General features: G+C 38.7%; 1 protein-coding gene across 1 annotated transcript in view; it reads left to right on the forward strand.

Moving 5' to 3' along the window:
* Positions 1 to 6,527: 6,527 nt before the first annotated feature.
* The window catches only part of Grx3 (Glutaredoxin 3), a 238,271-nt gene continuing 229,069 nt past the window's right edge, over positions 6,528 to 15,729 (forward strand). The window contains exon 1 of the mRNA XM_090373419.1: positions 6,528 to 6,863. Within this exon, the coding sequence (XP_090229545.1) occupies positions 6,799 to 6,863 (65 nt within the window). The 5' untranslated portion in view covers positions 6,528 to 6,798. The remainder of the gene's footprint in view (positions 6,864 to 15,729) is intronic.

A 15,729-nucleotide genomic window follows, 5' to 3' on the forward strand; every position in this document is an offset into this window, starting at 1 on the left:
TTTTTTTTTTTGCCGATGCTACATAAGCTAATACGCTTGCTTTTTTTGCATCACACGCCTCTATTACTATTATTACTAAGTGCATCCGTTTTTTTTTCCCTCCCAATCTCTGCACTAACAACAGGTTCAATCCTTTCTGAAATGAGGTTTCCATTCCTGTATGCTTTACTGAAAGTGTAACAAACCTTGCCTTATACTAGTGGATAATCAACTTATCCATGCTTGAAAAATTCCTCTACATATTTGACTAAAACTCATGAGTTCTCCTGGCAGCTTGTCTGCACTACTCAGTGAACTTCATATCTGATTGCATTGTTACCATCAGATCTTTCTTTTTCTCTAGTACTGTGGTTGTGCTTCCACACAGTTTCGTTAATGTGTGGTTACTACTACCCATATGAACTACTGCATTTGTAAATGTTACACTTCAATTGCCACTTCTCCGCCCATCTCTCGAATTCTTATAGATCTTTGTTGCAGTGGCATATCCTGATTAGTCATTAAATATTATGCCAGATTTCGGATCATCCCGAAAGTTAGACCTTAAGCTTAATAAGCCTTTACCAATATCATTAATAAATATATACACCGATGAGCCAAAACACTTTGTCCACCTACCTAATATGATGTTGGTCCTCCACGTGCAGCCAAAACAGCTCGTACCCGGCGAGGCATGGGCGCTACAAGATTTCTAAATGTTTCTTGTGGTATCTGGTACCAACACGTAATTAATCAGCAGATCCTTTAACTCCTGTAAGGTCCGTGGTTGAGACGCCGCAGATCTGAGTTGCTATTCCAACACAAACCACAGATGCTCAATGGGATTGATGTCTGGGGAATTTGGAGGCGAGGGCAACACCTGGAAGTCTTCCTGATGTTTTGCGAACCAGTCTTGAACAATCCGGTTGGTGTGGCATGGCCGCATTATCCTGCTGAAAGACGGCACCGCCAGAGGGGAAGACCGTTGGCATGAAAGGGTGTACCTGGTCAGCAGTGATGTTTAGGTAGACATGTATGATATCTTATGTAGGACGACACCCGAACGTCAGTTCAACTCCGCCTTTGTACTCTGTGATGGATACAGAGCTCTGTAAATGGCCAGAAATGTGTGTAATATTATGTTTGTCCAGTATGTGTGTTGTTTAGTTGTTTCTGGCCGTTTTTTCACTAGGCAGGCGATCACCTGGAAAGCCTGCCCAGTGTTCGTCTACACCACGGGAAGGTAGGCCATAACTACGCATGTGCCGCAGCTGCCCTCCGAAACATTTGGTTTATCAGCTCTTACTGCCCTAATATCAGAGCAAAAAAAAAAAAAAAAGAAATAATAAATAAATAAAAAATTATAATGAAAAAAAAATATATATATTTATAAAAAAAAATGAAAAAATAAAGAACAAAATAATAATAAATAAAAAAATATATATGTGTATAAATGATAAAAACTAAATGCCCAAGGGACGGGATTTTATTATTTAGTTTTTATCATTTATACACATATATATATATATATATATTTATACACATATATACCAGCAAAAATCAATAAATAAAAAGTAAAATAAAATGAAATAATAATAATAAAAAAAAAAAAGAAAGAAAGAAAAGAGAGGGGAAAAATATATAGTGCCTTTATAGACATATACAGAATATATTTCTGATGGCGCACTGGCCAAAGGCCAGTGCCAGCAGGAGTCTCCACTAGGAAGGCTAGAAGATATTCCGTAGTTGAGTGAGAAGGCATCTCCAGCGATCAAAAGTATGACGAGCAAATTCTTGCAGGGACTAGAAATATTCTCTGGTCCTCAGGAAGTCCGGCTCATTTCTGGCGACAGTGATACTAGACCATCTGTCTTGAAAGCTCTACATCAAAATATTCCAACAGAGTCTTTCTCTGCCTTAGGATCTGCAGTGACATCGGTAGTAATACCAAGGAAGGTAACAAGGACAGCGTGCCTAATGTAGAAGCACAGGCCTCGGTACAGAAGAAAGAGATCGAGGGGCAGAGAGCCGTTAAGAATCTGCAAAGCAGGAGTAGACACAGTCCCACAGGCCCTGCACATTGCTAAAAACATTTTACGTTGAATGCTATGAAGTTTAGTCTGGACTGAAACCTTCTTAACATGCTAGAACCAGGCGGCCGCGCCATGGGAACTAATTGGTACAAACTTTGTACTATAACCGTAGAGAGTGAGAATTAAGACCCCGCGATTGTTTAGAGAGAAGCAGAAGTGAGAAGGTAAGTTTTTTGAGAAAGAAATTTTAGAGAAGAAACCATGGACAGTGATTTGTTTTGAAGTTTTACAACAGGTGGCCGTGAAATATTAAGTGAACTCTTAACCAGCATTATTTTAGTTTTCGTGGAGGTTATGGATAATTTATTTATGGTGGACCATTGAGAGAGATCTGACACGACTAAATTGGCAGTACTTTCAAGAGAGGAACGGGAATTGCCCTCGATCAGCTGAGTGAGATTGTCCGCATAAGCCAATTTGGAAGTATAAGAAATAGTTTTAAGGAGCCATTCGTCAAGAACGATGTTCCAGACGAGTGGTCCAAGAACAGAGCCCTGGGTGCAGCCCCTAGCAACAGAGCGGGATAGGGAGTTATATCCATAAATAATAGAAGCTGTACTATTTTCGAAATAACTTTTCTTAGACTGTTATAAAGAGGAAGACGACAATTGGCAGCATTTAAGCTAGCAAACAAACCAGATAGCCGTCATAACAGATCAAACGCTGTAGAGAAATCAACAAAAATAGCAAGAATGTATTTAGAGCTTGAAGAGTTGACTCGAGAAAGGAATTCAGCGACTGCTTCTTCAGTTCCTCGTCCATTTCGGAAACCATATTGATCATCTGATACAAGAGAGGTGTTAGTGAAAAGAGAAGTGAGTCTTATAACAATTAGTCTTTCAAGTGTTTTGGCCAAATGCGATAAAGCAATAGAATGGAAGGACTTGCCACTCAGGGTGTTTGAAGGCTTAGGAATTAGTTTATGAAGAGCTCTTCATAAACTAATTCCTAATAACAGGGAAAGTGGTTTCATTCAGACATTGTTGAATAAAGTCGGAAGAACCGTTGGACATAGCTTGTGGAATTGTTCGATAGAGATGCCCTCATGAAGGTTTATGCCTGGACAACCAGAGTTGTTAATATTTGGGACAGCTGTCTCCACCTCCAGCTGCATAAATGGCTGAGATTCAGAAGTAGTAGTGCAAGTGTTATTGAGCTGTCTTATTTGTTGATGAGTAGTCAAGTCTTCCTTTGGGCGATCAGAAGGAAGCAGATTGTCCAAAATAATGTTGATGGTGTCCTTCCAGGTGAGAGTTTCGGTGCCGTTTGAGGGTACCGACCAATAAACAGCAGGAGAATAGAATTTGTTCCTGGTAAGGCGATAAATGAGGCCCAATGGGTCCTGATTGCCAGTAGAAGTAACCAAATTCTGCCAAGATTTTATTTTAAGGTGGTGATGGTCTTGACGTATTGTCTTTTGAGAACCTGATATTCTGTTTTAGGTCTTTCGACGTCAGGAGGTGTCCAGCTCCTGCGATGTCGTTGGTAAATACGCCTAGCCCGATGCACTTGCTGACGAAGCAAAGTAAGTTCCCGGTTCCACCATGGAGTAGGATGGGAGGATTTTTCTTTTTTCTTCTGCTTTCTTATAAAGCAGCCAAAAAGAAAATGAATTTTCTTTTTGGCTGCTTTATAACAGGCGTGACTGAGAGCATCATTATCATACGAAGCTAATTCCGAAGCTGTAAACTGATGGATGAAGTTTATGTTTCAAATGGGAAGTCAGTGTTGATTGAGTCATCAAACCGATTCCACATGATGCGTCACAAAGAAAATATTCTAAGGTCCTGTAGTAGAGGATTATATGATTGTGCAGAGCAAGTCACGGAGAAGGTGATCGCATGATGGTCACTTGAGCAAATGTTAGTATTTACATTAATGTTTGAAGAAACAGTGTAAGAAGTAGCAGTGATGTCTATATTTGATTCGCCATTTAGAGAACTGAAGGTATAAGGTGAGCCGGGTTTATTTAGAACCGTCAGCTCGTGTGAATGGAGAAAGTCTTCTATGAGTGAACCCTTGTTATCAGTATGGTCGTAGTGCCACAGACTGGATTTGGCATTATAATAAGTTTGGCAGTACCTACCAAAGAAATAACTTGACGAGGTAGGCAAGATGAAGTGTAATGTCGGAAGTTGGTGGGCAGTATAGTGAAACTAAAAAGTAGGAGCGACGAGTAGATACACTTATGGAAACAGTGTGTTGATTGGTAAGACTGATTATCTTGACTACGTCCAATTTAGGATTGATTATGACGAAGGCTATATGTGGTTCAGCCTGTTCCGGCTGAATAAATCTAAGAGAGATAGGGTATCCGGTTATTTCACCACGGAAATGGTATGGTTCTTGTAAGGCTATAATATCGTATTTAATTTCGTCAGTTACTTTTCGGTTTCTTCTTCGGCCACCAATCGTGACCGCTGAGCATTCAGTTGAAGCAGGCTAAGTTTAGAGACTGGTTCATCTGCAGGTGAAGAACTGGTAAAAGACAATGTGTCCATAGTTTGTCCATTGTCTTACGAGATCCATAATACACAAAAATTCTGGGCATTTGGAGTCACGAATTGCCTCAATCATCAGCGGTCCTTAATCGTGAAATCTCTAGAGCTCTTTTATATTCATGGCAATTAGAAATTATGCTTAGGTAGGTGGTAGACGTCAGAGTACCTGGCACATGGATGGCTATACCTAGGGTATCGCAACAGAACATCGCCCAAAGTATGACACCGCCAACATCGGCTTGTTTTCGTCCCACAGTTCATCCAAGCGCCATCACTTCCTCAGGTGAGCGAAGCACCCGTACCGGGCCATCCGGATGGTGCTACAGGAAACGTGATTCATCGGACCAGACGACCTTCCAATCACTCAAGTCCAGTTTCGATGCTCGCGTGCCCATTGTATGCGCTGTCGCCGGTGAACCGTGGTTAGCATGAGCACTCGGAGCGGCTTGCTGCTACGCAGCCCCATTTTCAGCAAGGTTCGAAGTACTGTGTGTTGTGATACATTACTCTCGTCACCGGCATTCCAATTACCGGATAATTGCGCCACAGTCCCCCTTCTGTTGCCACGTACCATCCGGGAGAGCCTTCACTGACCTCGAGAATCGATGAACTATGGTCGTCCAACACTTCGCCTGCGGTTCGGTGGGTCCCCCTCCTTGGACCACTTTCGATAGGTACTAACCATGGCTGACCGTGAGTATCCCACCTGCCGTACCGTTTCCAATATGCTCTGATTTCACTCCGTGGCTGAGTTAATCGGTCTCCGTCGTAGATAGTAAGCTTCCTCCCCCCCCCCAGAAACTGGGGTTTTTCGTCCAGCAAACTGACAAATCGACCATAGAACACACGCAATTAACAGACATAAGACACAGCACGGCAGATGAATTTAATTATTCGGATGGCCTAAATATAATAGTTTGGATATGCTCTGATAGTCTGCACAGTGGTACCATAGTGGTATCGTCACCGTCCTTCCTTCCCACACCGGGTGAAAAAGGCTGGGGTTCGAATCCCGTCGATGACGTGAGGAACTTTAATGGGCTCTTTTCACTCCGTGGCTGAGTTAGTCGGTCTCAGGCGGAGATATCAAGGTTTTCCCCCCCAGAAACTGGGGGATTTTCGTCCAGCAAACAGGCAAATCGATCAGAGAACACACGCAATTTACAGACAAAATAAATATGGGTAGATGTAATCATTTACAAGGGACCCTAATATCATAATTTCGGTGGATATGCTCTTATCGAGTCGTCTGGCCATTACAATTTGGCCTTTGTCAAACTCGCTTAAGTCCGCTGCCTTTTCCATCTAAAGAACAAGAGTAACACTGATTAACGGAGCTCAGTATCAGGTGTTTTTTTTACCGTGTCCCGACCCACGCACGCGCAGTAGTTCATCTGCAGTTGCTTGGATTTGCATAACTACTCGCTGGTCATAATGTTTTGGCTCATGGTGTACAACAACAACAACAACGGGACTAGCAGTGAACCCGTGGGGATTGCTACAGTAATAAAATTATTACAAGATGAATAGTGGTCATAGATAACACTGTCCACCCAGATAGTGATTTGGCACTCAGTCCTGAGAATGAGTTGGTCGTGCCAAATGATTTAGGTGTTTTTCTTTAAAAGTTTATTTCAATTTCTTTGGTTATTTATTTATTATTATTTTTTTTTTGCAATTTGTGATTATTGTTTAGTATCTGAAGTAAAGGATTTTCAGTTGTCTTTATAGCAACTGATTTCTTATTTTTAGCTGTAGAATATGATGCTATATTTGTTCCTTGTAAATAGAAATATCCTGTGCAATTTTCTGTTTTTTTTTTTTTTTTTTTGATATGCGTCAGTGTCACATTCCGTGCTGCAGCTATTGAAAGTGGTTTCACGTGCGAGAATATTCGATGTTACTTCTAAATCAACAGAATAAATTATTCAAAACTACTACAAAAAATTTTTTTTGTGGTACGTTACGGTCAATCTCGGCCACTGCTCCTTTACGGAGCCGTAGCTTAGTGGTCATCGTGCTTATTGGAGCCGAACATCAGGAGCCACTACAGAACTTCCAAAAACACAGCAAGAAAAACGAAATTATTTTTTTTTTGTTTTTTATCTTTTTTATTTATTTTTTGGCAAGCTTTTTCCTTTTATAAAATCCAACTTTACCGTAACGCTCATTTACTTCCTTTGTTATCCTAAGGTGGCGCCGTAATTGAATTCTTGTGAGAAATTATGGCAACTCTTGTAGATGTTCGAAGTTTTCAAGAATTTGAGTCGATCTTAAAGAAGTCTGCTTCGTAAGTGAAATTTTAATAGTTTATGAGTACATGTCTGCTTTTTATCCTTTATATATCTGTAAATGGAATTGATTAGCAAGTTAAGTGTATATGCTGTGCGAGACCAAAGCTAACCTGAAAATCTCATTCCCCACTCGTTATTTGTTTCTTCTATCTTGAATTCTATTGTTGGTCATTTAGTTTTTTATTCGGTCTGTACGTTATAAAGCATTAACTGCCATCAAAAATTTAGTTATTCACCTAGGCTGTGTTCTATATTTCAGTTTTTGTGTATCATTTTACCTGCGTGTGGAGGATGATCCCTCCCACTCCTATATTAACGTTACCGGCAAAAAAAAAAAAAAAAATCTGGGGTAGGGAGTTTATCTTCATATGCAGTTCTTTATTAAAAAAAAAAAAAAAAAAAAAAGCTGGGTTTTGGGAATATCTCCATATGCAGTTTTTTATAAAAAAAAAAAATTGGAAAAAGGAATGAATCAAGGAAAAAAATATACCACAAGGAATGTGGAAATTTTTTAAAGTCTTATTTTTTTTTTCTGGGAATTTGAAGCCAAATGCACTTATGCAAATGTTTTTGATTTCTTCTTTAAGGTAATACAAAATAAAATAAAGCTACAAATCAAGATTAATAGTTATTACCACTCAGTGAATATAAAATAATTATAATATGGTTTTAAGCTTTATTTCTTCTGATTTGTTTTCTCTCATAAAAAGTTAAAATTATTTTTATTTGGAGTCTAGGAGAAAGAGAGAGAGAGAGAGAGAGAGCAAAAAAAAAAAAAGGAACTTTAAAACTATGTAATTCCCAATATTTACCACTTTTTTGTGTTAGAAGCCCAAAATTTGGACGTACTACTGCTGTGGTATATCCTAGGTTGTACCAGTTTGTGTTGGTAATGGTATGAGAAAAGTCGATACATCAATGATTTATTCATTCTCCCAGTTTTAAATAAGGGCATGTGGTGGGGATATATCTCCTATTATCACAAGATTGCCTTTAACTTATTTATTCCTTATGTTTGGAATATAGTGAATATGTAACACAGACAACCTTTTGAGGATGCGAGATAGATCCCATCAGTGGTTTTGTTTAAAATTCGGAAAACTGAATGATCAAGGAAATGATCATTGCTTCTGTTTTTCACTGTTAAAAGCAATCTTCCAGAGACAGGGAATATATCCTCCCAGTGGCCTTGTGTGAAAATTGATAACTGGACAGTGCATAAGAGGAAAGGGATAATCGTCTTTCCTTTACCCTTCCTTGATAATTTCTCATTTGTTTTTTGACACTGGAACTCCCTGACTTAAGTAATACTTGACTTGTGCAAATTGGACTTTACATAAGTTTTTGCTGGCCAGTGCAAACTTAAAAAAATCATGGAAACGTAGTTTGCATCCCGTAAGATGCATAAATGGAGGTATCGTGAAAGTATTAGTAACGGCCGCATGGTGCAAGAAAGCCTATGGCTTATGCTGCACCAGCCAAAAGAAAAAAAATAAATAAATAACTAAATAATAATAATTAATAAAAAAAAAAAAAAAAAAAAGGAAATTAAACCTATCATCCTATGCGCTTCCCTTACCCAAAAGTACTATCCAGATGACCTTTGAATTTCCCCAAACTGTCGGCCTCTACCACCCATGAAGGCAACTTATTCCAGTAATTTATAACTCGCTGGCTAAAATAAAACTTTCTGCAGTCCAATCTAAACATTCCCCCCCCCGTAACTTGAATTTATGTCCCCTAGTTCTAGCATCATTTATAATCTTGAAAATTTCATCCTCATTCATTTTACTGATGCCTCTCAGAGCCTTAAACACCTCAATCAAATCTCCTCTAAGGTGATATTCGAAGTCTTTCTTCATAAGGACGCCGCGCCGCCCTTTTGCCGATCTCACCAGGCGAGTTACCCGTCTTTGCACCCTTTCAAGAAGCTCGATGTCTTTCTTTAGGTGCAGTCTCCATACTTGAACACAGTATTCCAAGTGTGGTCTAACATAAGCCTTATATAATGGGATTATCACGTCCCTGTCTACTTGCAAAAGTTCGATAGATCATCGATAGGACACCATGGGCCTTCCTTGCAACCTGTTTACAATGCTCAGAGAATTTCATGTCTGACCGTATTGTAACACCCAAGTCCCTTTCCTCTAGTACTGGGTTTAGTTGAACTCCACCAAGTGAATAAGTTATTTTGGGATTACTGTTTCCCAGGTGTAATACCTTACTTTGTTGGATTAAAGCATAGCTGCCATTTTTCTGACCATTCCTGAAGTCTATCTAGGTCTCTCTGAAGAAGCTCAGCTTGACAGTGATCATTAACTACTCTACCAATTTTAACATCATCTGCAAATTTAGACATCACGCCCTCTATCCCTTCATCAATGTTGTTTATGAAAATTAAAAACAACAGTGGTGCTAATACTGATCCTTGGGGAACCCCACTTCTTACATCAACCCAATCTGAGGAATAGCCATTTATCACAACCCTCTGCCTCCTGCCCTGAAGCCATCCTTCTATCCATCTAAGGATTTTCCCAATGATTCTAACCTGTTCCAGCTTATAAAGCAACCGCTCATGTGGGACTGAGTCAAAAGCTTTGCTGAAATCTAAATAAACAATGTCGAAATTATTCCCTAAATTCAGCTCGTGAGTGACCCTTTCGAAATAGCGAACCAGATTTGTTAAACATGATTTTCCCTTTACAAAATCATGCTGAGTATCCTTAAGAATTTCAATTCGATCCAAATGATCCTGAATTCCACCCTTGTGGAATATCGTAATGTGAACCCAATAACACGTGTTTTTTTTTTTTTGGCAATTCTTTCCAAGATCATGGAAGCTGAAATTTTCTCTATATAACTAACCTCTCTGAAAGGTCATTTTTATAATGGAAATTGCACTACACTTTAATCTTTATCATATGTTCCGTTATACGAATCAGTTTTGAATGCCTTTGTGATATTTTTCTAAAACACGTTTCTGGAGTTCACTACTATAAAGCAGTAAAAACAATAATTGGGTTTTTCTGTTAGCACAATCTATTATAAATGGGTAGTAAACTCGATCTTATTGCATTTACAATAATCCCGATAACTGGAATTGTGTGGGTTTTTACGTTATTATGGTGAAAAGTGTTCCTCCTTCACTGAAGTCTTCAACCATATAAAAAAACAAATTTTCAGAATCTTCTCTTCATTCCTATTTACTTATTACAATGATGAAGGGAAAGCGACCAATGGAAATTGCAAGTGCTGTCAGTGGTACGAAACGAAACAAAATTGATTTAGAAATGATTAATTAAGAAGTACAAAGTTTGTCATCTATTGCACGGAATTAGGTCTCACTGCTTCAACAGTGAATACTATTTTAAGGGATCGTGCGCGTATAAAAGAACATGTTCAAGGATCAAGGTATTTTACACCAGGACTAGTCCGCCTCAACAGTGATCACAAAACAGCGTTCAGATGCTATATTGAAGATGGAAAAACTATTAATAATATGGATAAAAAATCAGATTCAGAAACGAGTGCCCCCGAGTTGAATGGCCATTCAAGCAAAAGCAAGAAGTATTTATGAAGATATTAAGGATAAGTACGGTGAACCCCAAGCCAAGTTTGTGGCAAGCAACTGGTGGTTTAATAGTTTCAAGCATTGCGCTGGTTTCCAAAAAAACTTTATAAAGTATGTGGTGAAGTTGCCAATGCCGATTCTGCAGCTTCAGAGAAATTTTGTGATGGGTTGAAAAAAGCCCCTTCTAAATCTCCACAGCCCTCAACTTCCGCAATGATATGCTTATCAGCTGGAGAGTTAATTCTGGCAACGATGCTCGAAAGGTAAAACTTGCTGACATCATACTTGTCTCCTCTCTCTTTTTGTAATTTTTTAATTTTGAAATTTTTGTAATTTTGTACACTTTGTAATTTTCCTTGCGCATGAGATAAAAAAATTGAATAATTCTCTTTACATATTCGTAAAACATTTTATTTTTTTGCTTCTACTAAATTTAGTGCGCATAGTTGCGAGTGCGGAATTTCCCTAAATGCTTATTTAAGGAAATTCCGACTTACATAACATCCGACTTGCTTAGTGTTCCGTGGAACCAACTGTTACATAAGTCGGGGAGTTCCTGTATTTAAACAAGGACATAGTGAGAATATAGGACATAAGTAATGGAGGCATGTGATACAAGAAAGCAAGTGTATGATCCTATGTAGCATCAGCCAAAAATAAAAATCACACATCCATTCCCACTAAACGTTTGTCCAGTTCCTCCTTGAATTTATTTAAGCTATCAACTTCCACAACGACAGATGGAAGTTTGTTCCAGCAATTAACAACTTGCTGGCTAAAGCCAAATTTCCACACATCTATTCGACAACTGTCTTTCTTCAATTTGAATTTATGTTCATAATCTGAGCAAGCGAAAGAATCCCATCAGAATTCAGTGTGCTCAACCCATTCAAGGCTTTATACACCTCAATCAGATCACCTCGCAGGTGCCTAGTCTCCAGACACTGTAATCTGCAAAACTTAAGCCTTTCTTCATAAGAGCAACCCTTTGTTCCATTCACTGATCTTGTTGCCCTTTTCTGTACTTGTTCGAGCAACACTGCATCCTTCCTAATACGAGGCCTCCAGACCTGTATGCAGTACTCAAGGTGTGGCCTGACCATGGCCTTATACAAAGGGATAATCACCTCCTTTTCCCAACTAACAAAATTCCTGTATATCATTGACTATACCCCATGACCTGCTCTGGCAGCTCGTGTGCCCTGCTCAAATAGCTTTATATCCGACTGCACAATTATCCCCAGGTCTTTTTTATTCTCCACTTCCTGAGTGTAGTACCACACACACTTGGTATGTTTCTCTTGGGTTACTGCTACCCATATGCAGTACTTTGCATTTTGTCAATGTTAAACGTCAGTTGCCACTTCTCAGCCCATCTGCCCAAATTTTCTAGATCCTGTTGCAGTAGCACACTGCCATTACTATCATTAACAACCCTTCCAACCTGTGTATCATCTACAAACTTCAACATTAAGCCTGATATACTTCATTAGTATTATTGATAAATATACAAAACAACAGTGGGCCCAACACTGAACCCTGGGGACTGTCTTCTCCCACTCAACCACCCTTTTATCCATTGTAGAAACTTACCTTTAATACTGTACTGCTCCAATTTGTAAAGAAGTCTTCCATGCACAACAGTGTCAAAAACTTTCCTGAAATCCAAGTATATGATATCAAAATTATTTTTTGCATCCAGTTCCTTTGTTAACCACAAATTATAGTATCCAATCAAATTTCTCAGACAAGACAAATTTGCCCTAACAAATCCATGTTGTGTCTGAATTATTACTGCAGTCTTGTCTAGATGATCCTGCAATGGTTTTTAACCAGTGACTGTTATTTTCCCTTGAACAGAAGTTAAACTAACTGTCTTTAATTACTTGTCTACCTTAGATCCCCATTTGTGAATTGGGGGTACATTTGCACAACTCCAGTCCTTGGGCACTTCCCCTGAGTCCAAGGATGCTCTTATAATTATGGCTAAGGGTTAACTTACTTCCTTTACTGCCTCCTCTAATATAACTGGATAGATCCCATCCACCCCAAGTGCCTTTCTTATGTTTAACTTCAACAATTTCTCCTTCCCTTTGCTCTCAGTTATTACAAAATCATTAAGTACCCTGTTATAGTTTGATGTGAACTTCTGGCATTTTCCTCCCTTAATAATTTCTAATTTGTGAATGTAGATGCAAAATACCCATTCAGATTATTAGCTATCTGAGCAGGTTTATCGATATCAAGTGGACCAATCTGATTCATCCCCTTCCTTTTAGAGTTTGAGTAGTGAAGTCCTTGCTATTTTTCTTAGCATCCTTTGCCTTAGATTTCTCATAATCTGCCTTTGCTTGCCTAATCTCCTCTGTGACTTGATAACAGGCTAGCTTATATCTGCCATACAAAAAAGCTTACCTTACCTATCCATCTTCTCTAATGATTTGTCTAATTCCTTAAATTTAATTATAATACCCACCTCTACTACACCGGATGCAAGTGTTCGTTCCAACAGTCAGTATTTTTCACTGAAACCAAATTATCCTACACCCAATATTTTTCAATTAAATTTACGTTCCTTTATGTGTTTTCTGAACATGAGTTAGGAAGCCATCTACATTTAATTTACTAAGTCCATTTAAGGTAGGTTTAAACACTTCAGTCATGTCTCCTTGCAGGTGTCTAGTTTTGAAACATGGCAATTTGCAGAACTGAAGTCTTTCTTTGTAAGTGTATCAATTTGTTTATCCATCTAACCTTGTTGTTTTTCTCTGCATCCATTCCAACAGATCCGTATCCTTTGTAAAATGTGTCAAAATTACCTTCAATTTCCCGAGACCTTTTTTTTCCCTTTGCTACCTTGAGTGTAGTACCATGCAGTTGTATGTTATTCCAAGATTACTGCTTCCCATGCACAGTTCATACAATTTTTTCACTGCTAAATTCCAGTTACCACTTTCAGCCCATCTTTTTTTAAATCTTGTTGCAGTATCATATCCTGATTTCTGTTTTAATTATCCTCCCAACCTTTGTATCACTGAAAAATATGACACTGAAGTTGATATATCTTTTTCAGTATCATTAAAAAATACTGGAAACAGTAAAGGTCCAGTACTGAACCCTGAGTGGTCTCTACTAATAACATTACTTGAAGAAAAGCAATGATTACTAATAACCATTCTCTACCTTATACTAATCAACCATCCCTTATCTGTAGAAGTAACTTGCTTCTTTTTTTTATGAAAATCCCAAACACTAGAGGTATTAGAACATATAGTACTTAGTACCGTGCTTGGGTTGGAGTTTGAGAAGACGAAAGATATTTATTGACATTAGACTTGAACTTCTGTAGACTGTAATTTTCAGGAAATACGTGCGAAGGAAGGTTGTTCCAGAAAACGGCAGTCGAATGAATAAACGAGGAAGATGAAAAGTTGGTTCTGTTTGAAGTTGGACAGTAAATTGATGTTGGCTGGTGGCGGCATGTTTTGGACTAGTTTGAAAAAGAGAGCAGGAATTATAGAAGCCAATTCAGAAGAACAGTGCCCATGGAAGTATCTGTATAAAAGGCATGCAGCAGAAAGAGTATGTCTCTGAGACAGTGGAGAGACTTTTAGAGATGAGTGATTAATTAACCTACCTACCCTCTTCTGAATGGAATCTAGAAGCCTGATAGATGTTTTGTGGGCACCACCCCAGATGTGGGAACAATATTCCATGGTAGGGCAGATTTGTGATTTGTACTGAGAAAACAGCTTTTGGGAAGAAAATTAACGCCGAGACCAAAAAAGAAGAAAGTTTTTTAGATGCAGAGGAAGCAATGTTTGTAATGTGCTTGTGCCAAGAGAGATTAGAAGTCAGGGTAATTCCCAAAAGAGATGTATCATCTTGCTTAGAAATCAGTGTCACCAAAGATATGCATAGGAGCGGAAGAATCCTTTTTGCAAGATATAAGACAAGACTGAGTTTTAGAAGGGTTGAAATCAACTAAGTTGTCTTTGCCCCACTGGAGAATTACCTGGAAATCGGCATTTAAGGAATTGGTAGCGGTTGGAGCTGATTGAGAAGGGCAAGGCTTTTCAATGGAAAGTGGAATGCAATGTGCTATCACCGGCAAAACTATGGATAGGATTTCCGGTAAATGGAAGAAAGTCATTAATATACAAGAGGAAAAGAACTGAACCTTGGGTGACACCAGCATTAGTGGAGAAAATAGAAGACAGAACCATCTACCATCACCCTCAGTGAGCAGTCAGAGAGAAAACTGGATAACCAATTACAAAAAACAAATTGGCAAACCATAAGATGGAACTTGTTTAGAAGACCTTTATGCCAAACACAATCGAAAGCCTTTGAGATGTCAAGAGCAACTGCTTGTGGTTCACTGAACTTTTCCATTGAATTTTTCCATAAATGGGTAACATAAGCCAGAATATCACCAGTAGATTGACACTAATGGAATCCATACTGGCGATCGGTGATCAGACGAAAGGTTTCTAGGTAGTTTAAGAGTTGGTGGTTAATTGATTTCTTCATTACTTTAGAAAGGGTAGAAGTAATTGTAATGGGATGATAATTGGATAGGAGGGATTCCTCGCCCTTTTTATGAAATGGCTGGCTATGAGCAAATTTCCAAGCAGAAGGAAAAACGCCTTTGAAATAAGAAAGTGAAAAAAGGTGGCAAAGAACAGGAGTAAGTTCAGGAGCACAGGTTTTGAGAACAAGGGGAGAAATACCATTAGGACCTGGAACTTTCTTAGCATCAAGATTTGTCAAAATCCTTCTGACATCCTTTTCAGCCCCTGGAGGCATTGAAAGGAATATGTTGGGATTGGTGGGAGGTGTTTTACCAAGATCATTAATACACGAGTTGGAAGAAAAATGAGATGCTAGCAGGTCAGCTTTATCCTTGGTTGAAGTGATAATAGAACCAACTGGTTTGACAGAGGTGGAAGCAGAGATGGGCGAAAGTTGCGGCCAATAGCTTTGGCAAGAAACCAGAATGCTCGGCTACCATTAAGGCAAGAAGCAAGTTTTCTACTCTTAGCCTGTTCATGATCTAATTTGGACTGATTAATAACTGCTTTATAATTGTTGAGTTTTGTGTACGCAGAAAATGAAAACAAGGAACAGCATTAGCACATTTATTGGGAAAGCAAGGTTTAGATAAAGGATGAGATTTTAAAGTGGAGTTTGGAATAAAGGATTCCATTCCTACAGGAATAATTTTGTTGACACAATCTGAGCAAATGTTGTCATCAGAAGTTTTGAAACAGTAATCCTTTGAAACAGAC

The sequence above is a fragment of the Mastigoproctus giganteus genome, chromosome 5, assembly GCF_048544385.1.
Source record: "Mastigoproctus giganteus isolate SK-2022 chromosome 5, ASM4854438v1, whole genome shotgun sequence".
Classification (NCBI taxonomy): domain Eukaryota; kingdom Metazoa; phylum Arthropoda; class Arachnida; order Uropygi; family Thelyphonidae; genus Mastigoproctus; species Mastigoproctus giganteus.